At 35.2% G+C, this 26,911-nt stretch overlaps 1 protein-coding gene across 11 annotated transcripts in view; it reads right to left on the bottom strand.

Annotated features, from left to right (window-relative positions):
* CBLB (Cbl proto-oncogene B) overlaps window positions 1–26,911 on the bottom strand; it is a 221,116-nt gene that overhangs the window by 66,758 nt on the left and 127,447 nt on the right. For all 11 annotated transcript variants that reach the window (XM_032350105.1, XM_032350058.1, XM_032350063.1 and 8 more), the window contains 2 exons: window positions 24,798–24,929; window positions 13,095–13,298 (listed from right to left, as the gene is read on the bottom strand). In XM_032350105.1, coding sequence (XP_032205996.1) covers window positions 13,095–13,298; window positions 24,798–24,929 — 336 coding nt within the window. The remainder of the gene's footprint in view (window positions 1–13,094; window positions 13,299–24,797; window positions 24,930–26,911) is intronic.

The following is a 26,911-nucleotide window of genomic DNA, read 5'->3' as shown; positions in this document are numbered from 1 at the left end:
TTTTAAAGGACTATGATTCCACAGTATCAGAATTTCCCCTTGTAGGTAGGAAGGACAAATGACTCTAAGGCTGAGGTGTGACACAGGCATGTGGCCAGTCACCTTTAGTCGGCCGATTTTTATTCTTTTCCAGATAGATTCTACCGTCAGCCATTTCCCTCAGCCCTTCCTCCTGTGTCTTGTCCCACAGGTCTAATCCCCATCCCAAGATCACTCGGGCCATTTACTGTTCTCTACTTCTGATGTGTGATAAAGGAAGTTGTGGGGGGAAAGGGCAAGGACAAACAAGCCTGGAATTTATTCTCTGGCTTGGATTTCAATTCTAAGACTGAACTGTGCTAACTTACACACCTCTTACTGATGTGTCCACAGTCCTCACAACCACTACCATCTCCATTCTTTATAGAAATGCAGATTTAGCACATGTACATAAAACTCCTTGAGTAGAAGAGTAGGAAAATGTTTATTTAATCCTGAATAGTAACAGTGAGGTATTTTCGTGGCTCAGGATACACTTGATTGGAATATGTGAATTTCAAGTGTGGCTAACTGTCAAACTGAAGTCCTAAAGCCAACTGATTATAAAAAACAATGACCATAAAATTAGACATGTAATCTGACTTCCTCCATGTATATTTTCCATATGTAATATTTGAATGCAGCTAGAACTTTAAAATGCCATACAGTCTTGCACAAATCACTCCCATGTTAATATCCACCTGTGGATTTCAAAAAGGTTAAACCATTTCATGGAGGCCTTATAGGCTAATAAAATTAAATGAAATAAAAGCTGCTACAAAACATTTGATTTTTATTTGGATGATATAATTAGGAGTGTTGACTCTTTTGATATGTAACTGATAAAATACCATCTATTACATCTCCAGAGTTCCAGTCAAAGTTTGCTCAACTTCACTACCAAAATATAATTCTATTAGAGATATCCTTAAACAAAAGGTTCCCACCCTTATTTCTTATTTTGTCCTAGACAATTCCTCTCATTCTCAAGGCCTAAACAAATACCTAAACAAATAATTAGACTAAAGTCTTACAATGCATTCAAAAGTCAAAAATGTCACTTGGATTATTTGCTGTTATGAATTCTGATTATTAACACAAGCTTCTAGAATTTAACAAGCATTTTTATTTTTTTCATCTTGATTTGGAAAGCATCTTAAATATAGAAATAAATAATAAGAGCAGAAGTAGTAAAGAGGAGGTTAACAGGTTGAAGGGTATGGGTGCTGTCAAACTGTTCACCATAATAAATAAGTTGTATTGATTTTGGTGCTCATCTTCTTTGTCTTCACAACTACATTTTTACCATTCCACTTTTTTTCTCTCATTTTAAAGAACATAATTCACTACATAAAATTTGGAATTATAGGAAAATATATAGAGATTTTGAGGACATGTACACATAGCCAATGGTGATCTTTCTTAATCACACATACACATTTTTAATGTACACTATATTGGCTAACAGTATTACAGCAAAAGAATTCTAACTGCCATTAAACATTCTTCATGAATATAATTTTAAAGGATGAATTATATGGATATACCAACATTTACATAATTATTTCCTGCCATGAACACTTGGGTTATTCTCAATTTTCTTCTATTATAAAGTGATAACATGAAGTCTTTGGTCATACACATTTTAATTTTTTTTTGAGACTTTGACTTTATTTAATTAAAAAATACTTTTTATTTGACTATAATTGACATGCATTTTAATTTTTAAGGGGAGAATCACAGAATGTTTTGAGCATAGGATAAGAGGCTCATAACTAAACTGGGTAAAGTTTATATTCAAGACCTTTTCACATGTTAAAAACAATTTATTCTTAAAATAAAAAAAAATAAAAGTTATTCTTCTACCAGTTATGTATGATGGTTACCACTGCAAAAACCTCAAAAGCATAAAGTATTTTTAGTTTTGAATTTGTTTACTTCAATAGTTGACTGGCATTTCAGTGGCATATGTTGGTATTTCACTTTGAACTGCTGTAATAGTTAGAAATAATGCAATTTTTGTTTTGTTTTGTTCTGTTTTTGTTTGCCCTGTGCATTTCTTCTTTAGCTTACTGGTTTTGTATGTTCTTTGTCTTGTTATCTATATTATTTTAGGTACCCCTCATTGAAATGAGCTCTTTATTTATTGGGATAGTGAACCTCAATTAATGTTACAATTGTTGTAAATGCTTTTTCCCCAGTTTAATTTATTTTCTTCATTTTCTTATTGTAGAGACTTTACCTCTGTTCTTCTGGTTTTAATCTCCTAATGAATAAATAAAATCTAATTAGTGTAATAAGAAGACACAGTAATCAAGGGATACTTTAAAAGATCTTGTCCATTCTGCCACTTCCTTAAATGGAGTCCTTCTTTGGTCACTCCATCTTTATCTGCCTATTTTATTAAGTTAGGATAAAGAAATGGAAAGCTATGGAAAAATTAGTTAAGAATAGGAACAGGGTATGGACATGGAATTAACTGTAGAGAATTTATTGCACCATATAAAACAACCATTCACATAAATGCAACTGCAAGAGTTGGGAAGATGGAACCACACTTTCACAATACAGAATGGTTGATTTTTATAATTCCATTCCTTTATCTTGATCTTGGGTAATTCTCACTTTTTTCTACTATTACACTTGCTTTCAGAACTTTAGAATAAATTATCTTTTTTCATTTCAGCTCCTTTCAAAATGCAAAAGCCGAGTACCTTAACTCCTGCTTGTATTACCATCATACCAGCATATTCGTCTAACAATTTCTCCTAAGTTCTTAAATACTGGTAGTGATAAGTCTGTCTTTAACAAATTGGAATCCTGGTGCTCTAGAAATTTAAAGACCACATCTGATTCTTTTATGTCTATATACTTACCAATTCTTCCTAGCCCTTTGCTTCCTGAAATGAATAAATACTATTCTTTATTTCTCTGACAAACTTTACAGAATTCTTTAGCACTCAGAATAAGGATGCTAATGACCACCATAATGAATAGGGAAATCCAAATTTGCAATTTTAACAGAAAATCCTGAGAGAAAAGGCCCAAGAAGTGAAGTAGTCAAAAGCCCATCTCAGCACGCTCAGCAATTACCAATAATAATCGGGGATTCATTCTATTTTAGTCACTCTTCATTTTATCCATACCTTTTTAAAAAGCAACTTTATAAAACCTTTAATAAGATCCATTATTATGGAAATGGCAAAACATTTGGTAAGAAACCTCAAACCCAGCCAGGCTATTATTAAAAATAGGACAAGAGAAAACCTCTCCAATTACTAATAAGATGAGAGTACTGACAATCCCAGAGATAATCAAAGTCAATTTTATAATATTTCTAACAAGATTTTTACTTAATGAATTTTCATATCTGAACAAGGTAGATCCACATATTATAAGGATGATGAGAAGGACTCTTTAGAAGGTCAACATTTTTCTCTAAATGCAGAAAAATTAATAAAGGACACTAAGGAAACTTTTATCATTAAAATATAACATTTTAAGTATAGTTTCCTTGCTGCTAACTATCCTCTTGATTCTTTTCTCATGTTAATTTGTGAACATTAAACCTAGAGTCTTTTAAAGAACAGCCTATACTGAATATTTTTCTGAGGGTATCCATTACAAAAATATTTATCACACACACATGCACTGATTCATAGGCAAGTATGGCTTATGTTATCTATTCTGGAATACCTGCACTACTGTTCTTAGATAATAAAAAAACTTACATGAGGAATGTGATGTTCCACTTCCAGAAGCTTTAATATGTAGGAATTTAGGGAGAAGCTGAGAGTAAAAAAGTCCTCCCAATTTGATTTACAGATTCAATGCAATTCCAATGAAAATCCTGGCAAGTTATTTTTTTGTATCATCAAATTTCTAAAGTTTGCACCAAGACAAAAGACCACAAATAAACCAACATGATATTGAAGAACAAAGAGGACTGACACTACCTGACCTCAACATCTACTATAAGGCTACAGTAATCAAGGCTCTGTAGAATGGTCAAAAGGATAGCCAAATATTTCAATGAACCATAATGAAGAGTCCAGAAACAGACCCATATAAAAAGAGTCAACTAATCTGTGAAAAAAGAGCAAAGGTAATACAGTGAAGCAGACAGTATTTTCAACAAATGGTGCTGAATCAAGTGGACATCCACATGCAAAAAAAAAATTTTTTTTTTTTTGGATACAGACTTTGTACCTTCACGACAGTTAACAAAACCCCTAGAAGATAAATAGGAGAAATAAAGACGACCTTGGGTTTGGTGATCACTTTTTGGATACAACACCAAAGGCATGATCCATGAGAGAAATAAGTGGTTAAGTTAGACATCACTAAAATTAAAAATTTCTGCTATGTAAAAGAAACCATCAAGAGAATAAAAAGACAAGCTACAATACGTGGAAAAGACACATCTGTAAAGGACTGTTATCCCAAATACACCAAAAAACTGTTAAAACCCAACAATAAGAAAATGACTGAATTAAAAATGGGCCAAATACCCTCACAGATACTTTGCCAAAGATATACTGATGCCAAATAAGCAGATATAAAAAGATCCCGCTCCTTATCATATACCATCAGGGAAATGTAAATTAAAACAATGAGATACCACTATTCACTTCTTCCATGGCCCAAATGAAGAACACTGACAACACTAAATGCTGGAGAGGATGTGGAGCAACAGGAACTCCTATTCATTGCTGGTGTGAATATAAAATGATACAGCCACTTTGGATGACACTTTGGTGGTCTTAGAAAACTAAACCTACTTTAAATGCGCATCACACCATAAGGAAACCAATCTGAGAAGGTACGTAGCATATGATTCCAACTATACGACATTCTAGAAAAGGTGGAGCACCAAGGATTTTTAGGGCAGTGAAAATACTCTGCATACTATTTTAGAGGATCTGTGTCATTATACATTTCTCCAAACCCAGAGCCAAAAGTGAATCCTAATGGAAACCATGGACTCTGGGTGGTAATCAATGTAGGTTCATCAGTTGTAACAAATGTGCCCCTCTGATGGGGAAAGTTGTTCATGGGGAAAGCTACTACACATGTATGGGGATGGGGGTGGGGGTATGTGAGAAATCTGTACGTTCCCCTCACTTTTGCTGTGAATCTAAAACCACTCTTAAAGTCTTAAAATACAGAAATGAAACAAAACAAAAAAAACAACCAGCCCTAAACAAAGTCCTCAAAAGAGGGGGAAAATTTCTGCTGCATTTTTTCCTAGAAGAACATAATGTAAGGCACCTTGTTACCTCACTAAGCATACGTATATTTGTGTATAAAATGAGATGCAATATTTTAAATTATTATTACTATTTACATTCCACTAACAACTTCCAGAAATTTTCAGATATTACAAATTAGAAGCAGTGAAGAACAGATAAAGGGTTACAAACTTAAACCTGAGGAGCTACTGAGTGGATGAAGAGTTGCCTTCCCTAAGGTTTGACAGGGAGCTGGTGGATAAAATTGTACTTTAAAGAAGGGCAAACAGCCTCGCAAGTGGAATAACCCCAGAGACACTGCTCCATTAAAACGTTAAACACTGTTAACTACACTGAGCTATACTCCTCCCCCCTGAAGTACCTTAGGAGGACCTGATCCCCTGGCTTGTGACCAGCAACTACAGCCCTGAAATTTCTTTGAAGTGTCTATTTTACTTTAAACATCTACATGATTTTTACATCCTGAGCCAAATATTATATGCGATTTTAATTTAAATGTATGGCTCCCCTCTCTTCGAGAAACCTCCCCTGAAATCTCATAGCAAATGTAAGCTTCAAGAAGTATGTCAGGCTGATTGTAGTGGCTTCTTAGGCCCTTTGATTCACTCAGCCGCATAACCAATTTTGAAAAGTCAGGAAGGGTGACATATAATTCAAAAATATTTCCATAAAAATGGCTGAGAAACAAGAACATTCTGGGGATTAAAGGAATAAACTTCAGTCACTGAAAAATGCCCTCATGTGAAACCCATACTGGTTCACAAAATACCAGGTATAACTGGTTTGAACAACAAACAATTACTGTTTAGTTACTGTAGCTCTTCACTGTATTTTAAAGACTACTTAATTATTTCAATTTGCCTATGTGAAAAACAAGACTATTGTAAGCTTATCTAAATTATTTAGTGTTTAAAACAGGATTTCAGCTGACATGTTGGCAACTTTGCATTTTCTTTGAGTTTTAAACCTAAAGGATGATTTTATGATAAATTATTTGACTGTAGCCATGTCATGAAATTAAAACTATGTAGATATTAACATAGCAAAGAAACACAACCAACCGCTTGCCAGACCAACACAGTTTTGATGTCCAGTTCTTTCTAAATGCCGATAGCTAACAATATCTAAAAGAAAAAAAAAACTTTCCATAGACATCTCAAAAATACTGATATTTAATTCTCAGAAACAGAGCAGTATCTCCTCTTAAATAACTATCTACAAAATAATATTAATTACAACTAATACTTAACATTTATTACATACCAACTCTGTTCCAACAGCTCTACATGTATTAACTCTTTATTCTCAGTAGGGTTTCACAGACAAGGTCACTGAGGCATAGGGAGTTAACTAACCAATGCAAGGCACATCAATTATTAAGTAGAACATAAACCCAGTATGCTGGGCTCCAGGGACCTTAAGAGCACTGTTCTTCAGTGTCCCCACTGATCACTCAGTTAAGACAAAACAAAACAAAACAAAAACCCCCTTCTCAGTGGCATACTGTGTGTCAGGCACTATATAAAATCTCTGGGAAGGAAAAAAAGGGCAAAGGCTAGGAGAGCAAGGCACAGCGTCTCATCTCCAGTCTACCATAAGGACGCTGACTCAAAAGAGGTACAGGTATGAATTCAAGTGCTTGCTTCTCCCAAACTACTCATTATTCAAACTATTTTAAAGCAATCTGTAACACCTTTGCAGTCACCTAAAACATCATATAGCCCTTGGACAAAGGCAGATTTTTCCTTGGTTAATACCACAAGAATACAAAAAAAAAAAAAAAAAAAAAAAAAGCTACTATTTAGCCTGGAGGCTTTTAGGAAAATGAGTAAACAATGTAGTTAAGTGGCAAAGGAACCTGTTGACTTTGGATTGTCTAGTGTCAGCCATGGCTACCTGCATCACCCAGTGGGGGAGGTGAAGACTGCTGGCACATAAGCAGAATAATTCTTCCTGGGTAGGACTGATCCATGGCTTGCTGGAGGTCTTGTATCTCAGGCCACTAAATGCCACATGTTTCTCCCAGCCCTCAGTCACTGTGAAAATCAGAATGTCCTCACATATTTCTGAATACCTTCAGGAGGTAGATATGCCTGCGGTTGAGAAGCATGCCCTATATTTGAATATCTATTGTTATTTTTGTATTTCACTTTTCTTGCAAGTTTTGTCTTTACTACTCCCACGTGGACCTCTGTGGTCAGAACCCAAGTCACATTAAAACAGCAGCATTTCCCTGAAAACACTGATGTGTGCACGTGAACTCTTTCCTCGAGATCAGGATACCATGGGTCCTATCCTCACACATTAGCATTGGGAAAAGCAAGAATTAGGTAATATATGAAGTTTTTAATTAATAACATGTATTTTAACCAATGCTGGCAACATTAGGGGAATGTATAAAAAAGATAAAAGAATAATTCCCTTGATCTCTGATTATACCTGTATTTCTTTTCACATGGCCATTCATTAAATTTTTAAGTATGGCTTCAAGATAATGTAATGCTTAAGACCTAAGGAATTAATCTCAGTTCATATACATGTTTAATCTGTCAACATTTTCATTTTGAATGCAAATCTTTGTTTGTAATTTTACATATTTGGTGAAAAATATGTTCTATCAACATAATTGCTGAGGAACTGTTAAGATTCCTAAAACCTTTGACAAAATGAAACAAAACTTTGACTGACAACAGTCAGTCTTTTCTTTTGTTCTGATCTTTGTTCTGATCTAACTGAAGTCAGAGAAAAGGACATGATCTTACCAATCACACCCTAGACTTCATCTGAGGACTCACTCAGATCCAGTTATCCTAGAAATTCTGACAGCTTGAGAACTCAGGCAGTGGTACAATTTCAAGCAAAATCTAAAAATCTTCTAGTTAAAATCATAAAATAGACTATTTCTAGAATGGTAGCCCATATGCTGTCGTGTAGATTTATCCATTCTGTTTGCTTCTGTAACATTAGCATTATTATATTTATAAAACAAATAATAAAAGATATTCTATATGTTCAGTATGCAAGTATTTATAAACTCCAGCTACAGGATATTACCATGGTAACAGGAATATACAAACAGCTCAGTCCTCCATGCTATGATAGAATCATTACTAATTTTAAAAATGCAATATGTTTAAGACAGGCAAGAATTAGTTCATAATATAGTTGTAACCCTGCTCATAAACAGGAGAAAGATGGGTATTTGAAATAGCAGACAGAAGAAAACTGAATCATTCTACTGGACAATGACTTACAGTCATTCAGGGAGTTGAGAGGATGAAATATTTTTAAAATGAATGAATGAATGAGTTAGTGAATGAGTGAATGAGACAACAGAATGAAAAAACAGATAGGAAGAAGATTCAGGTAGAAGAGTTATTGTGTCAAAATGACAGTGTGATATTTGTTATAACCTCAGTTGTTAGAACTGAATAGAATCTATAATTTGATATTTTGTACACTTACATTCAGACTTCAGTTTGGAATAAAGAAAGATGTGTAAGATCAGGTCATTCATTTCAAAGAACATATGAGCATGCATGTCCATTTACTATTCCATTTAATAAATATTTACTGTATGTGTTGACATACCAGGAAACACAAAGAAAGAAGACACTGACACCAGCCTTAAGAATGAATAGACCAATGGAGAAGGTGGTCCTCTAAATAAAACAAAACAATCTCTTGTAACTCCTTAGACAGAAATACATATAAAGTGCTATGAGAACATGATGTCATAGCAATGATTTTCCCAATTACAAAGAACTGATGCTTGCATCTACACTAAAATTGAGATTTTACTGAAAGTTAAGAGGCAGGAATTTATGAAATATAAAATTTACAATCTGTTTAATTGACTAGAAGCAGATAAGTGCACATGAAGACATTTAATTGAAATAGGACTCTTCAACTTAAAAACAAATAATTATGAGTTGTTTAAATTTCTCCAAGATCTAACAACTGCCAGAAGGAAGGAGAGAAATCTGCAGTGGCGCTTTATGAAATGACACAGTGGACTGCCAACGAAGCCACTGAAGGGGGACTTCTGGAACAATGAATGTCTGAGACCACCATTCTTCTTTTGGTAAACTAAAAAGATCAGTGTAAAAACCTCAGCTCCCTTGACAGAAAGCTTCCCAGTGTGCCAGGGAGAACAAAACATGCCCGGTCTTGCGAGTGGATGAGAAGAGGTGGGGACACCACGAGGGTCGCCCTGAACATTCTGCTGCACGTCTTATGTCACCAGTCACTCCCTTTGGAATACTGAAGCAGGGCTCAAGCTACAACATAGTTCAGTGGGAAACAGACCAAGACGGCAGCTTTCCCTAAACTGGAGGGCAGCAACTGCTCCCTGTAAGCTGTTAAAGGATAGAGTTCTTGAAAGAATTCCTCTTAAGACCCCGCTCTCCTCCTCTGACATCAATCACTGCAAGAAGAAAATCCATTTAGTAAAGAAAAGTGAAATGCCTTTTTCCTAGCTAGGAAACATTACCTCCTAGGTCAGGTGAACTACTTGAGCTGCTGTATATTTCTTAAAGACCTTTCTGTCATTCCCTATTATCCATGCACTCAAGAAACATTCTTTATATGCTTGCTGTGTCCTAGACCTGGGGCTTGCAATCTTTTTTAAGGGGCTAGATAGTAAATATTTGAGGCTTTGCAAGCTAAGTCAAGATGCAAAAAACAAACAAACAAACAAACAAAAACAAGGAAATTATGTAGGTACTTATAAACTCATTTAAATATATAGCTGTATAAAATGTAAAATCATTCTTAGCTCAATAAAAACAAACCAAGAATAATGGGCTGTAGCTTGCTGATTCCAGTCCTAGATCACTGTCAAATATCCAGGCCAAGCTAAGACCATTAGGTTATCAAATTAAAAGGAAAGGTCTTTGCATCAAGACCTAGCTTCTTCCAATAAGAACCTACGGGGATGATCTAAGAAAGCTCTGCTCAACAGAATTATCTATTGGAGAATCGATGTTTTTATTATATCAATAATGCCCACAGAAAATGGTCTTTATCTGTACAGGTCAATATGGTAGTCACTAGACATGAGTGGCTATTGAGCATTGAAAATATGTTCAAGGGGACGGAGGAACATTTTATTAAACTTTAATTATTTTAAATTTACATTTAAATCAGCCACATATGGCTAGTACACCAGAAAACAGTTTTAATAGTCATCATATTATCAATTGGTAGGTCTTAAGTGAATGTGCTTGGGTTTTTGGTGACCCATTAGGTAGGTGTGGTTATAAATATTTTATAAGGCATAAACATTTTTAGAGTTTTATGTTTTTATCACCAGATCAAATTATTTTTAACTTCTGGTTAAAATTGTATTGGGAGGGTCAGTCATTATTCATGATATACATTATATTATAGAACTGAAAAGACCTTCAGAGGATAGGTAGTTACACTCTATGAAGTATAATGTATATGACATGATCCAAAGAGGGCAAAAGAGGCACACTGGGTGATGGCTCACAACTGGAGTTAAGAAGGTCTGGCATAAAGTATTGGTTCTGCTCTAGAGTACTACTGGGATCTTAGTAAATAGTATAGTACTATTTACTATCTAGGCAAGCGATTTCACCCCTTTCTTCCTCAGTTTCAATCATCGTAAAACAGGACAGTAACGGGCGCCTGGGTGGCTCAGTTGGTTGAACGACTGACTGCCTTCGGCTCAGGTCATGATCCCAGACTTCCAGGATCGAGTCCCGCATCGGGCTCCCAGCTCCCTGGGGAGTCTGCTTCTCCCTCTGACCTTCTCCTCTCTCATGCTCTCTCTCATTCATTCTCCCTCAAATAAATAAATAAAATCTTTAAAAAAAAAATAGGACAGTAACACTAGCTTCTTCATTGGATTGGTGAAATAATCAAATGAGATTAAGGATTTAAGAACCCAGAACAGTGCCCTGTCCCTGAAATCATCAATGTTACTATTTTATTACCACTATTATTAAAAATTTTTAAAAAGATTTTATTTATTTATTTGACAGACAGAAATCACAAGTAGGCAGAGAGGCAGGCAGAGAGAGAGAGAGGAGGAAGCAGGTTCTCCGTTGAGCAGAGAGCCCGATGCGGGGCTCGATCCCAGCACTCTGGGATCATGACCTGAGCCGAAGGCAGAAGCTTTAACCCACTGAGCCACCAAGGTGCCCCACCACTATTAATTAAAATTAATATTGTATGAGGACTATTCAAGCATACACCCTGTACTCCGACTTAGTAGAAACCATTTCATGACTCAGCATGATAGAGAACGACACACGTGGTTTGGGATATATCGTTGGATTGTTATCCAGAAAATGTAAGTAGTCTCTGGTCTCTACAACCTACTAACACAGCCAAGTGGCATGTGTAGTCTGCACCTCACTTCCTTATCTGAAACATGAGAGGAACATTTACCTCTGCAAATTATTCAGAGGATTCAAGTATGTAAAAAAGTTTTGCTCATAGAAAAGATACTGAGGAACAACTACTTCCTTTCTTCCATCTCTTGGGTCAAAGGAATTACATGTTTCAAAACTAAGTTGTCAGGATTAAAGGGTAGAATCAAGAGTAGTTTCTCTGGGAGTTAAATTACGACTTTATGAAAAATGAGCTGAAGAGTAGAAATAATCTCAGACTGAAAATGTCAAAGTAGCCATGTTGGTGATGGTGACATATCTGCACGTGTAAAAAATACCAAGGGTATACACGTCTTTGTTGAGCACAGAACACTGGAATACAGAAAATATAGGAACCCAAGCAATGAATTTTGGTATCTTCAAGAAGCAGTAACCCAAATAAATGCTTCCTCTGTTTCCTGCACCAAAGGTTTTCCCACTACAAAGACAGATGCAAATGATCTGATGCCATTACATGTTATTATCATTCCACCTAGATGGCAAATAGGTTTCATGTCACCTGCCAAGTCCTAATGAATTACTGTGGAGGTTCTATAAGGCTGTGACCTCAGCGGGGATGAGAGCCATGATTGATTAGCCCTGTCTGCCATGAGTCAGGAGGAGGGCTGGGCCGGGGCACCTTCACACTCTATTTGCAGATCCTTTCATACCACGCACTGCCATTTCTCTGATTTTGAGAACACAGAACTTCTGAGTGTAATCCAAATTTCATATATCTTTCTGTGCAGAGAATAACCTGATACCTAAGAGTCCAGCTTTCTTAATCATTACCTTTCTGGCTTGTAAATTATTCAGTTGGCATTCTAGCTCATTGACTAGTCTTTGTGAGCTCAGCTACTCCAACTGGGCAGTAGCATCCATTCTCAGTAAATTGACAAAGTCAATTTTCTGAGTCAGTAATTTTGATAAGCAAAGCACACTATGAGAAATTCACAAAGGTAAATCTTATGTGACTTTTCAGTCACATAATGGAAGACTGGCTTTCCTGGTAAGAAAATAACTCAAACAGATACTTCCTTTAGACTTCAACAAAGACTTTTTATTCAGTTTCATCATTTCCAACTTTTATATTTTGTCTTAATTTTTCTTTTCTTAATTCTTGTTAATTTTTTCTTCACAGATTTGTTCTTGCCAGTCTTAGACTATGTTTAATTCTATATGAAAGCTCTCACTGTCTCTCATTTTGAAGTTTAAAACCAGCAGAAGCGCTTAGAGTCGATACTAGTTCTTTCTGTGTAGGATTTCATCAGACTATCAACATTACCTGGGTTCTCACTTTCCTTTTGATTCTTCCATCTTTCTTTCCCAAGCCCAAATCAACTCAGTTATAGCCTATGTGTGATAGCATCAGTCCTTTTTCATGTCCCTACACCACCCTGATGAAACCTGTGCTTTATCATTTTACCTTTCGAACATTCGCCAACCGATTCATCATCAGGGACTCCTCTCGGTCGTCGTCATCATCCAGGTCCAGCATGGGCATTCCAAAAGGGTCGATGATGCTACAGCACCTGGAGCCTTCATCTCTTGGATCAAAGGGGTCCACGATTATGGGCTCCGTTCCTTTTATTTCACAGCGACAGAAGGGGCAGCCCTGGCCGTCTGACTCCTAAACAACAACAACAACAAAATGTGATCGGTCTTTACTCAAATAAAACAGTGAGGTGCTAATGTTCTTCAACTATAAGAAGCTGCAAACAAGAGGTCTTAGGGTAGGCAGTGAGAGTGAAGGAAGATCTGTCTTGAAGGAGTAATAAAGTAGAACAGGGAGCCAACAAAATATATGATAAATGTTCAGACGTTCAGACTCAGATTTTCAAAGAAAAACTTCTCTTAAAAAAAAAAAAAGAAAAAGTTTGATGTGCCAAAGAAAAGGAGCCCAACTTAATTTTCCTGAATGTTCATTTATAATTGTAATGTATCAAAACTTGAGACTCTTATAGAAAACTAGAAATTGAATCATTTCCCTCTTTACCAAAAGGCTCCAGTGCTAATTAAACATTCCATAAAAGACATTTTGGGGGCACCTGGGTGGCTCAGTCTGTTGAGCATCTGCCTTTGGCTCAGTCCGGTAATGATCCCAGGGTCCTGGGATTAAGCCCCACATTGAGCTCCCTGCTCCCTCTACCTCAGCTTTCTCTCTCACATAAATAAATAAATAAAATCTTAACAAAAATACATTTAAAAAAGGACATTTTGTAAAAATTCATTACAAATAAAGTACTAGTATTAATTAAATAAGCTATTCTGGAAAACTTCCTATGCATTGCCTAGGTTTTTAAAAAAATCTTGATTTATAATCGGTGGGAAAAAATAAAGCAAACTGACATCCAGAAGTCATCAACTGTCCTGAAAGCCTGTCATTCTGACATAGTTCATTTGGAAATAGAATACCAGGTGAAATATTAAATTTTACCCCTCATCATGCTTTCAGACTAGATACTGCTAGGATCTAGAGATTCGTGCTAATAGTTTAGTGCTGGAAACTTGTTTATTGGTAATTACTGAAGATTTTGTTCAAAATCTCCCAATTCCATTTCTCAAAACTAACTGAATTAATTCCCAATTGGCAGGGAAATACAACAAGTTTCCTCATAATGCTGCCTTCTAGAGCTCAAAGGGGAATGATACCACCACTTTGCTGTTTCTGCATTTTACCCTGAGTTTAGTAGTGTGTTATTTAAAAAAAATAGGAAAAACCATAAAATCACTTTAAGGCAAAAATGACATGAACTGGCACCATTTTAGAGAAGAAACAAGGGATGTGAAGAGAGCTAACACCCTTAAAGAAACCATCCAGTGCTTGACTCAACTGCCCCACCCACTTGGTATGACGGGAAACTGGTTATTTGCATGCCCCACACTGACGCTCTGACCACCAGTGGAATAATATTTTTGCTCTCCTCTTACTAAACAATTGCCGGGCATCCACATCTGGCAGATCTTGTGGTCCGTGGGTTATTCTTTTCCAAACACCATTCTGATTAAAATGCAAGAATACAGAAGCAGACCAATACATGATGATGATGGTGATGAGATGATACTGGTATTTATTTGGATTTTTACCTAGCATGTGACTGGGGGCTGAGCAATTTTGGAACCTGAAGATTTTTTTTTTTTTTTTCTGTTTTTCTGTCAAGTATTAATCGCTTCTCAGGTTGCTTAGCCTGATTAGGCAATCAATTCTAATTAATCACTTTGTTGACTAACGAAGTGAACATCTCCCTTTGCCACACACATTGTCAAAAAAAGAAAAACAAATGCTCTTTGCACTAGTCAATGAAAAGAAAACATAACATTTCCTTATTCATCTACTGTTAGATAATTTGGGAAGGAAAGCTGGGAGAGTAAAAGTAGGTAAACTAAGTGGTGTAGAAATACAGGCAGGCTGATACAAAACCTTTGATGTTTACTACTATATATGCTTAACCTGGTGGGCTTCAAGGCAACTTAAAAATTTTGCTCTATCATTTTACAGATGATAAAGCTAAGACTTAATTCTTTTATAGGACATTAACATTTCCTAACAAAGGAGTAAATATTTAAGGAAAGCTAAATCTCTTTCTCCTGTCTTTTGATGACAAGAACATTAAATGCCAAGTGCATAGTTGAAGTATGTTATCATCTAGATAAAATCCCCTTATTATTAAAGTCAGAAGGGATCCATATTCTGTGCCTGTGACAGGATTTTCTTACAGATCTATGTAAAATAATTTCAAAAAGACAGTATATCTGATATATAAGAGCAAGGTGGGAAAGAGCTGATGTTCCCCGTGTGTCTTCAATGCACAAAGGTTGGAAAGTAGTACTCTGAGCCCTAAATAGATAAATCATTTATTCATACATTTTTAAAAAATCACAGAAAACTTCAAACTTATGCAGAAGCACAGACAGCAAAGTCTAGTGAATCTTCCAACTTTAACAATTTTAACAATTTGTTAAATTGTTAAACTTTAGCAATTATCCAACTTTAACAATGATCAATTCTTGTCCAATCTGGCTTCATTGATACCTTCACTTGCTCCCTCCACCATTGGATTATTTTGAAGCACATGCTACACATTACATAAATTCATCCATAATTGTCTTAGTATGTTTATCTAAAAATAGAAAATCTTTTAAGACCTAACTAAAGTATAATTACCGTGACTACAAATTAGTCCACTTGAACTAAAACATTAAAGTCGCTATATTTGTAGCACAGTGCCTGGGATGTTTATGCCACAGTATTTAGCTACAAAAGCTTCTCTTAGAACCTCCAAGGCCAATCTGCATGTTTTTTCTTTTGTTGTTGTTTTTTTTTTTTTGTTTTTTGTTTTTTTGGTTAAGGATGACCTCCAGGTTAGGTCATCCATTTTCCGAGAGAAGGTAACTGACAAGAGGAGTCTGGAAAAGGGGAGAGGGAAAGGGCAATAATAGCATCTTGATGGCACTAAGGAAAGGAATAGGAATAGTTCATCTATAACTGAAATTAGTTTTTCTCCATGTCTGCCATCTGACAGTTTAATACTACCCACATTACTGATGTATATTAGAGTTGTTGTTTTAGGATTATGTATCAGAAAGCGTATTATCTGTTTAGCTTTGTGTCTTTTGAAAGTTCAAATGACCCACTAAATTAACAACAACAACAAAAATCCCCCCAAAAGCCTGAGCTGCAATGTACACCCACTTTGATTTACAGACACGGATAATGCTGAATCTGTCTCTTTAATGTATGACTTCACCCATCACTCTGTCTCTGTAAACTGACTACTGCCACATGCAAATTAAGTTTAACCATAAATTCTCAAATGTCACTTTGGTCCTCTGCTCTAGTTTCTGTCAGATGGTTGATTGAATACACATGAAGAATGTCTTCAACAGACATATAACTCATCAGGATTGTGCCTAAATAATTAAAATAATGTTTCTGTCAACATATACTTAACGCAAGATCAAGGAACATATGTTAAGAAGAAAGACCAATAAATAATTTCTAGTCCTCAACATATTCATATCCTGAGAACGTTAAGAGGAAGTACTTGGGACTCCAGCCGTGCTAACTGACTCTGAAGATTTTACTTCCTCAAATAAGAAACACTTCCAAACCAAAGACACAGAAGTGGTCAGTGAATGCTACACTCATCTGAAACTGAACAATGTAATATGCTTATGACAAAATAATTCAGACTCTTATGACAACCATTAATACTAAGTTAACGATATTAAATATAAATATAACTTTAGGCAACCTGAGAACCAATTAACACTTGACAGAAAAATAGAAAAAAAAAAAATCTTCAGGTTCCAAAATTGCCCAGTCCCTAGTCACACAGTAGGTAAAAATCCAAATAAATACCAGTATCATCTCATCACCATCATTATCATGTATTGGTCAGCTTCTATATTCTTGCTGCTTAAATACTGTTCAGATGGATACTACCTCTTAAATACCTTCTTCAGTTTTTTTTTTGTTTGTTTGTTTTTTTAAGATACACATTATATATAGTCCAGCTTATTTGCTCTCAGGATGGTTACTAAAAGTCACATTTTAATTTAAGGTTAATCACTTCATGGCTTCCCATATATTCAATATACAGAGAACCCTGAAAAATAACTAGGACTTTCCGAGTCTCATTTTGCAGTGCATTTTATATTTTTTACTGTGTGTGTATATATGTGCTTTCTGTATCAGTAACTTCTAATTTATATTACTTTGCTATATTTCACATAGATTTGAAGTTCCCATAAATCATTTCGGTAAAGCATGGAACAGCTATAAATAAGGAAATAACTGGAAAAATACATACATATACTGAGCATAAATTGGGTCCACACTAAGCATTTTCAGAGCACAATATTTCCTACAGAAATTCAATAACTTCTTGTTAAAAGAACAGGTGAGGATAGTTAATAGTAGAATAAATAGACCCAGAGTGAAAGAGATGGTTGGTTTTGGGGCTCTTTCATGAGGAGCAAAGAAAAGAAGATGTTGGTGAATCTAGACTCTTCTAGTTTTAATCTGTTTTTTTACATGAAAACAATAAATCAGGGAAACAGCACAGTCATTCCAAATCAGGACACATGAATTAGAATCCCACACCTACCAATTACTGCTGTGGGACACTATATAAGCCATTTCATCTTATTTGTGGGAATAAGAAGGAATGTACAGCTTAAGGGATATTTCACAGATTAAGGTAAGATAATTCAAAGTTTTCAAAGTGCTTGCAAATTTTAGCATAATTACTATAAGTATAATTTCAAAAGCAAAGAAGTAAGATAACTGAGGAAACAGGTTTATCATCTGAAAATAATCCATAAGAATTCCCAACTTATTATGAAATGAATACAATTTTAAAACCACAGAATCCCCATTGTTCATAAATTAAGAAAAATCAGAAATAGGAGACAGCTTCATAAGTGATACTATCAGTTACTACCATTAGGAAAAATACTAACTAAAATTTCAGGCACTGTTGTAAGCACTATACATATATTAACTAAGATAACCCTATGAGGTAGGTACCATTATTACCCCCATTTTACCAGTGAGAGAGTGGAGAGTTAACAAAATTTGATGGAGGTCACAAAGCTGAGCAGTCGTGAGCAGGAAATTTCACTCAGGAGGACTAATGAGCCTAGTCATTCCATCACTAACCTACCACTATCCTACACAATAGCATCAGGAACTAGTGGTTCCTCAATATTGGATTCATAACTTAGGTTAAAGTTTTAAAATAGCTGCCTACTACTGATCATTCAAAAATGAAAAAAAGTGACTATTTTGTTCAAATCATATATTTCAAAATTAAATAAACTACTATAATCAATATATATCGTTTGCTCTACTTGAAAAGTTTCAGCTTTTAATAACTTGTCCTAGTAATTAGAGTATTCCTTGGGTGATATATATATATATATATATATATATATATATATTTTTTTTTTTTTTTTTAAGATTTTGTTTATTTATTTGAGAGAGAGAGAGAATGAAAGAGAGAGGTCGGCTGGAGAAGCAAACTCCCTGCTGAGCAGGGAGCCCGATGTGGGACTTGGTCCTGGGACTTCACAATCATGCCCTGAGATGGAGGAAGTCACTTAACAACTGAGCCACCCAGGCGCCCCTTGGGATGTATTTTTTTTACACAGTAAGAGCTTTTAAAATGTTTGTTGCTAGAGTCCAATTTAAAATGTTAATGCATGAAGTTTACGCATTTGCATTCTAAAGATGCTTTATTTAATGGAGTCAACTTTTAAAACACCTACTGAAGGCCTCTGTTAGGACCAACCAAAAACCCTTCCCAAATGCCAATACCTTTTACTGTCCAGGCACATCACGATACTGTCAGTCAAGCATTCGCTCTACAGGGATTTTATTTTCTCCTCTTTTTCATTCCTACTGTCATCACTGTCATTCATGAAATAATTGTAACATTTTTGGATGACTCCGGTAGCCCCTACATTACTCCCAAAGTGAAACAGGAGCTCCCAACATTTTATTTGATCACATTTATACAAAAAGACACAACATGTCATCAAGTACAGAAATACCAATTTATAACCATCTTAAAGGCAAATGTAACCTTACAAATTTTCACTTAGGCTAGAAATGTGAAGGTTGGTTCCTTTTGAGGGAAGATACAATAAAAGATTATTCTTTGTGCCTTCAGTGTGATCATCTGAGCTGGTTTCTCACCTCTCTTACACATTTTTCCCCCAACAGTACTCTCTAAATACGGGACATCCATAAATCTCTTTAATCATATTCTGTATTAAAATCAGGGCTCAGTGACTCTGTGTAATTTTATTTTGAACATTCCAGATATCTTTCTTTTCAAATATCTGGAAAACGATGCAGAAGAAATAATCACAGGAAGAAAGTAATTTTACTTCTAATTGAATTAAAGTCCTTGGCAGCAATTCAAAACAAGGCTGCATATCCAATTGATATATGTATATCCATTTCTATTTTGAAAAGAAGATGTGAAGAAGATAGTCTAGAATTTGTGCCATCCGTAAGCTCAGCAGCCATGTTCTAGGTTCCTCGGGTCGGGGAGGAGTTGGGGACCACAGTATGGAAACATCCCTCACTTCAAGCCTCATGCGGTGAGCCTGAACCATCACGGCTGGGCAATATGCTACTACAAAAAGATGTGGAGGAGTTCTGGATGCAGAAGGAAAAATGTTTTTTTAAGAAAAATGTTTTGTGGAATAGCGAGGAGGTGAAAGAAAACTGTGAGTTTTATTGCAGCACCCAGAGTGATACTGCTTCAAAGAAGGTCTCCAGAGGTGATTATTCAACTTACTTAGTATTCTGTGCAAACTCTGGCTTGCTTATTCAATTTATTAAATAACACAGATGTTTCAGAAGGAGAAAAAAGTATGTGACACCTCTTCAGAGGCATGACTAATGGGCCATTAGGACAGAAATGAAAGGGTAACTACTCGCCGCCTGGAACAGCTAACTGACACGGCGACCATGCATTTCTGAGGGTTTCCGTTAATTACATAAAATTTCAGTTTCCAATGAATTCAATTAAACCAAAGTAGGGCAACAAATGGAAGGAAAAGTTGGTGAAGAATGACTTGCTAAAAATGCACCCTGGCTGAACACATAATGTTTTATGGTCAGGGTTTAATATTTCTTTCCTATTGGACTCTGACTGATTTATCAGAGCTTCTTGGCAGGCACGCAACCTTTAAAATCCTTTTCCAATAAGCATGCCCATCCAAAGTAGCAAAAAGTAACAAAAGATGTCTCGAATCTATAATTAAATTTGAAGGATAACAGGATGTTCATTTCAAGTAATGACTATTAATACCATGCCCCTTTATAAAACTTTCAGATTTAATTTTACCTTCTGGAGGGTCAGGCCTGGGTCTTATGTTCTTTCTAACTCAGAGATTAGTACAGAACCTGGGACACAGCAGCTGCCCAGGAATGTTTCCTAAATATATGGATAAGTATATGGATTTGAGATGTTGCAGAATGATGGATAAAACAATCCATGTCTGCTTCCACCAAGTAGAATAACAAATGATCTCTATGCCTAATTAAGTTTGAAAACAACCTGTCCTCTAATAGAAAAAAATAAACAAGCATATAAAACAAAAAGAACGGATTTAAAACAGGGTGCCTGGGTGGCTCAGTGGGTTAAAGCCTCTGCCTTTGGTTCAGGTCATGATCTCAGGGTCCTGGGATCGAGCTCCGCTCTGGGCTCTCCACTCAGCAGGGAGCCTGATTCCCCACCTCTCTCTCTGCCTGCCCCTTTGCCTACTTGTGATCTCTGTCAAATAAATAAATAAAATCTTAAAAAAAAAAAAAAAAAGAAAGAATGGTTTTAAGTCAGAACATATGGACTCTAGCTCTGTACCAGTTTGAAAAAAGAGAACACTGAAAAATAGAGACATACTGCCTTGTGGAGTCATGTCCAGACTTCATAGTCATACATTTCCCAGTGCATCTACAAGTTTAGATACAATCTTTGACAATATCCTGCAGAACTATGGAAATGTTCACTAACTGTTTTTTTACTTCTCATATTCACCATCTTTTAGGTGAAGTCCTGTGAGCAGCTTACGGAGGTCCCGATGTGAGGCTTTTAGAGTATCTGTGGTTTGTGAACTGCATTTTAACCGGATTAACGTTGTAAATTATAAGAATTTTGTTTTTATTAAGTAACAGGCATTTTGCAATAACATGCTTAAATGATTGTCAAACACTGCTATCCATATTATATAAAAACAGCCAAAACAGATTTGCTGGTTGGCAGGAAGCACCACTTTGTGAAATCTGTATGTGAAGGTAGAAATATTCAGGTTAACCCAAAGTGGAAATGTTCAAAAATTGATGCTTCCTTTAACTTCTAAGATCCCACTGAGATAGAACAAGTGTTGAATAGCACTTTGCAATTCGCAAACCCTGGCCCACGAACAGTTTTCTTCAGGGTAGCGAAAACATGAACCAGGGATCACCATGCAATGCTTCTTGGTGTAAAAACGTAATAAAGAGAAACTCACAGTTTTACTGCCTCTAGCTTAGTGCCAGTATTATTGCAAGTGGTAACAGTATAATGTGCCTCAAAAATAAGTGGACAAAATCAAAATGTGAAAAGTTGAAGGTAATCATCCAGCAGCTATTGAATGGAACAAATGGATCTTAGGTTTAAAATTCTTAGAACTTATTCTCAGATCTTGGGCATAATAAAAGGTATTTGAAAAAATATAGATATTTTCTCAAAAGAAAAATGAACAGAACTAAGACATTTGATCTATTATATCAACAATTTATCCAATTTATCTATTTAACATCTTTTTAATGTAATCATAAGTCTACTCTTTACACTACCTAGCATACAGTCCATAAACACTTACTTAGTACCTACCATGGAGGAGGCCAGTAGCACGATAGAAGAAAGGGATTCCAAATTAGGTTCTTGAAGAGAAACAGGTAAATATGTAATGTTTACAGTACAAATACCATGAGGTAAGAGTTTATAGGGACATATACAAAATGTATCAGAATATTTATAATTGCAACATGTCTTGTGTGGGAAGAATTAAAAAATAATGTTGAAATAATGCTTTTGAACATTTTTCATTAACCTATATGCAAAATTTTTGGTCAGATTAAAATAATCACATTATTTGCTAGTAGCAGGAGTCTGATGAAATTTGAGCATTATTTCAACCTTCTGAGTATTTTTGTATTTGTTATTTTTTGGTTCCTACTTCACTTAGTAAACTACTACTTCTTGATGACCTTCTTTTGAAACTTTACTCAAAGACTAAGTTGTCAGTGCTTGGCAATTTATGCACTTCCTCAATTTCTAAAAGTAAAACTGAGAAGTATTTCACACTAATAAAGAAAAAAAAGTGAATGTTGACAATTTATAATATGATTGGGCACATCTTTACCTAAGGCCATTAGACCAATACAAAAAATCACGAAGTGAATCAAGGAACTGATTAGCTGCTGGCAAGAAGAACTGTATTATTTGGAGAATGCACAGTAATATACAGAAAAGCTGTGGTGATGGGAGGGACAAAGGATTCATAACACAGCCCTGGCAACAGGGAAATTCTCTTGGGTCTTTGGCACACAACTTACTTATTTATTGCAAAGAGTTCACAAACTTTACTACATAAAATGTATAGTATTGTCCCTGAAATTGTAGAACATAGGTTCCTTTCAAGAAGTATACAAAAAGTAAAATAAAACCTGTTTGTTTTATATTCAGCCATACTATCTTACTCTGGGCTACAAGGTAAACAGCTACTCTGTATGATGCTTTCAACAATAATCTTTAGTGAGCAAAGATTTTGCCAAATTAATGGGACCTTCTGACTTTTAACCTACTTAACTTCCAAATACTACGCAGATATCAAGTTAAAGCTGCCAAGTCCTGTCATAGGGGCATATGTATGTCCTTGCTCTCAGACTGAGGCCCCAAGAGTAGAGGCCTAAGACATAGGCCATGTGTGGGGCCAAAGAGTACTGGGAGTTTGCTTCAGCCTAAAATTCTTGTCTCTTTAGGGAGAAATACAAAGTTTTTAGCTTCTCTGTACCGATGCGAACCATACCACCACCTCAAAGTCATAAGTCAACCCAAAGGCGTGACAAACACAATTTCCTTCTATTTACCCTGAGATACTGAATGGGTATCAGGTAAAACCAATCGTAACAGTCCCATCTGTCAGTCAGGCACTGAGTCAGTTTCTTGGAAACAGTTCCTATTGATTGATGTGAAATACACTTGCAAACATAGTTCTCTCTTCTATCAGAGTAACTTATTGAAAGTCATTTATAAAAAAACACTGTTAAGTCTGCAGAACAATTAATATAACTTACATAGCAGTCAAGTACCTATACAGCGAGAGTAAGTTTGTTGATGCCACACTGAGCATACCTCCACCTCCTCCAACTTCTCCACGTATTGCACAAAATTCACTGACATCGTGAAGGGAAATTAGAGCATGGGTATCAAGGAAAACCAAAGTAAAATATAAGCCAAATGTATACTGAAAAAGACAACTGTAGGGATGCTGAACAATTTTTTACTGAGGTAGGAAAGATCTCTAGGAGTTCAGAACAGGCACTGAAAACATAAAGCAGGGGCGCCTGGGTGGCTCAGTAGGTTGAGCATCGACTCTTAATTTTGGCTCAGGTCGTGATCTCTGCGTCCTGGGGTCAAGCCCCTTGTTGGGTTTTGCGCTCAGTAGGGGGAGTCTGCTTGAGCGTTCTCTCTCCCTCTCCCTCTCCTTCTGCCCCTCCCTGGCTCATATGCTCGCTCTAGCTGTCTCTCCTCTCTTTCTCTCCCAAATAATAAGTATTAAAAAAAAAAAAGAAAAGAAAACACAAGTCGATTGTAATTCATTTCTTTGTTCTTCCTCTTTTTCTTCATTTCTCAAATCTCCCCAAAGGAAGAAGGAGGTCTTTTTTATAAGATTGTGAAAATGTGAAAATCCTTATATTTAATTACTAAGTAATGAGTTCAACAGCACCAGTGGTCTCAGGAGACTATTCTGGGTTGGACAGATCAAGGACTGAGATGGCTCAGGAATGGGGTAAGGTTGTCAATTATATACTCAACAGCAAAGTCTTAAAAAGGTTTGAAAATTTAATTGTTTGCTTTCTAAACCCTAACAATAATATTGACTTCAGTACTGACTGTATTAAATAGCAGTTAAAAAATGACTTGATCAAAATATCCTGTTACTCCTTCGAATACTCAAAACTGGAAATTTGTCCAAAGATCCATTTTCAAACACCCCAGCCTCTGTTACAGATAAAGAAATATAAAAAAGCCCTTACGGAAGCCAATTATTCTCTAGGTCTTAGTCTAAAACATTAAATCAATCTATATTTATTGATGTACAAAGACTTATGGCTAAATCCAAAAATTAAATTATATAGGCAAAAGAAACAACATAAAACACAGCAAAAAAATGAAATTATATAAAACAAAATCAAATATATGAGATTTTTTTTTTTAAACAACTACTCAAAGAAAGCACTTAACAGACCATCTCTGACTCATTAAGATGAAAAAAGCTGCAAGGAAAAATAGTAAGAGGGCAGAGAAGGACGACATCAGTGTTGCTCCTTAAACCTGGATCATACCTGCCATGCTGTGAGGCAAGAGGTGCACATCAAATGCCCACAAGGCTCAATCTTGACATCTTTGTCATTCTCAGCACAAATTTTACAGAGCTGAAAAGTGGAGCCCATTTCACAATATAATTCATATTGTTCCTGGAATTTGGGAGGGAAAAAAAAAGGCAGTGTTAACGTATTTCTAACATGAACTCTTAATATTGAATTTTCTCAAGTACAATGACTTACAGTAAATTCCTCACCCTTGAGCCTGTCAGGAATATGTTATCATTTAAGACATGTTTTAAACTGTTAATCACAATTTGGTCTACAAAGTTATTTTTTTAAAACATTTGAGCTTTTATCTGTAATTGTATAAGCTTTTTTAATACTACAGATTATTTAATGTTTTGTACTGTTCCTTTAGGAAGGGACTTGCTTCAATGGTGATTTAAAAGACAAACTTACGGTTTTAGAAGAAATTATAAATAACTTTAGTTTCTTTGTCAGTGCCACATATGCATCTAATTTTACTATAAAACTGCAAATACACACACACACACACACACACACACACACACACACACACACACACACACGACTCTGACTGAACATCAAGTTTTATTTCCGAAATACCTTTAGAAATTCCAGAACAGAAGAGAAGCAGCAATGTCAAGCACTTCTTGCATGCTGTGGACTGTGGTCCACATTTATTATTTCATATGATCTCCAAGGCATAGTAAGATACATCGAATTAAAAAAATACCTGAGGCTCAACAAGTTTAAATTGTTTTCCTCAAATTCTGTATCAAATCTCTAAACTGCATACTCTTTTCCCAATACAGTACTTTAAGGAAAACTAATTACTTCAGCAACCAAAAATTGTTTTATTAAACTTCTATCTCTTGATATACTAGTTGTGAACATTTTGAAATAGTAAAATTCTTGGTGTCCAAATACTGAAAAGATCTATGTCACAAAGAAGATATAAATATATCAGTACGTGAATATGAAAGAATGTTAATAGGGATAGAAAAAAAGGAATTATGGAAATAAAAATTTAGTTAAATAAATATTTACTTATTTCAGGTAATAAATGTCTCTATTAGGTACCTGGCCCTGGGCATGATAAATAAGTGACAATATTTAACCACTAGTCTACTGAAAGATCTTCTACTCTGGGTGAAAAAATATATATATACATATATATACACACACACACAAAGATACACATGCACATACACACACATTCATATATAAATTGTGTCCACCATAAAGTGTACATATGTGACTATTTAATCTTTAAAGAAAATAAGAAAAAAAGGCAAGAATGGATCAAGATGAAAAATAATGAAATCCAAAGCAATTAAAAATAAACTGGAAGTCACAGAAATCTCTAAAATAATAGCTAAGGATTTATATTGTTATGACATCCAAAGGACCGATTTGCAATTATTAAAAAATTACAATGAGCTAAAAGCACCGATACAAAACTTAATGGAATCAAACAGTAAGTTATTCAAATATTTAACTTGAAATATTTTATTGAATAATTTAATGGAATGATATTATTCCTGAATACGTATTTTTAAACCATGGTTTTATAAAGAGGAATTGTCTTTTGTGAGTATCCTTTTACATGTATTAGAACATAAGGAATCACTACATAACTAAAAAAAAGTCAAATATATTTTATACTTTAAAACCCATCCATCAGCTACACATGCATCAACAAATATGCTTCACATAATAATACCAAGACCACTGGGACGAAATCTGGAGAATTTGAAATAAAATAAAAAATGTTACCTCTTGTCTTCCTCCAAATCTATAATTTCTGGTTCTTATTTGTATTATTTAATATACAAAGCACCAAAATATATAAATTATAAAATATTTTAAAAACTAGACTATATGTAAAACAAAATACTCAGGTTCTCCCTTTCACCTTCTTCCTAATTCCCCAAATCTTCTTAACTCCTCAGTTAAGTAATATTACCAGTTTGGCATTTCTTAATTTTTATTTTTAAAAAATATATTCATATGTTCATATATGGTAATTTCTTTCTTCCTTCATTTCTTTTCAGAAATTGCACTTACATATAATGTAACTTTACAAAATGAAATGTTACATAATTGAG

Source organism: Mustela erminea, chromosome 1 (genome assembly GCF_009829155.1).
Source record: "Mustela erminea isolate mMusErm1 chromosome 1, mMusErm1.Pri, whole genome shotgun sequence".
Lineage (NCBI taxonomy): Eukaryota > Metazoa > Chordata > Mammalia > Carnivora > Mustelidae > Mustela > Mustela erminea.
This window is presented reverse-complemented; position numbering and strand designations above follow the sequence as displayed.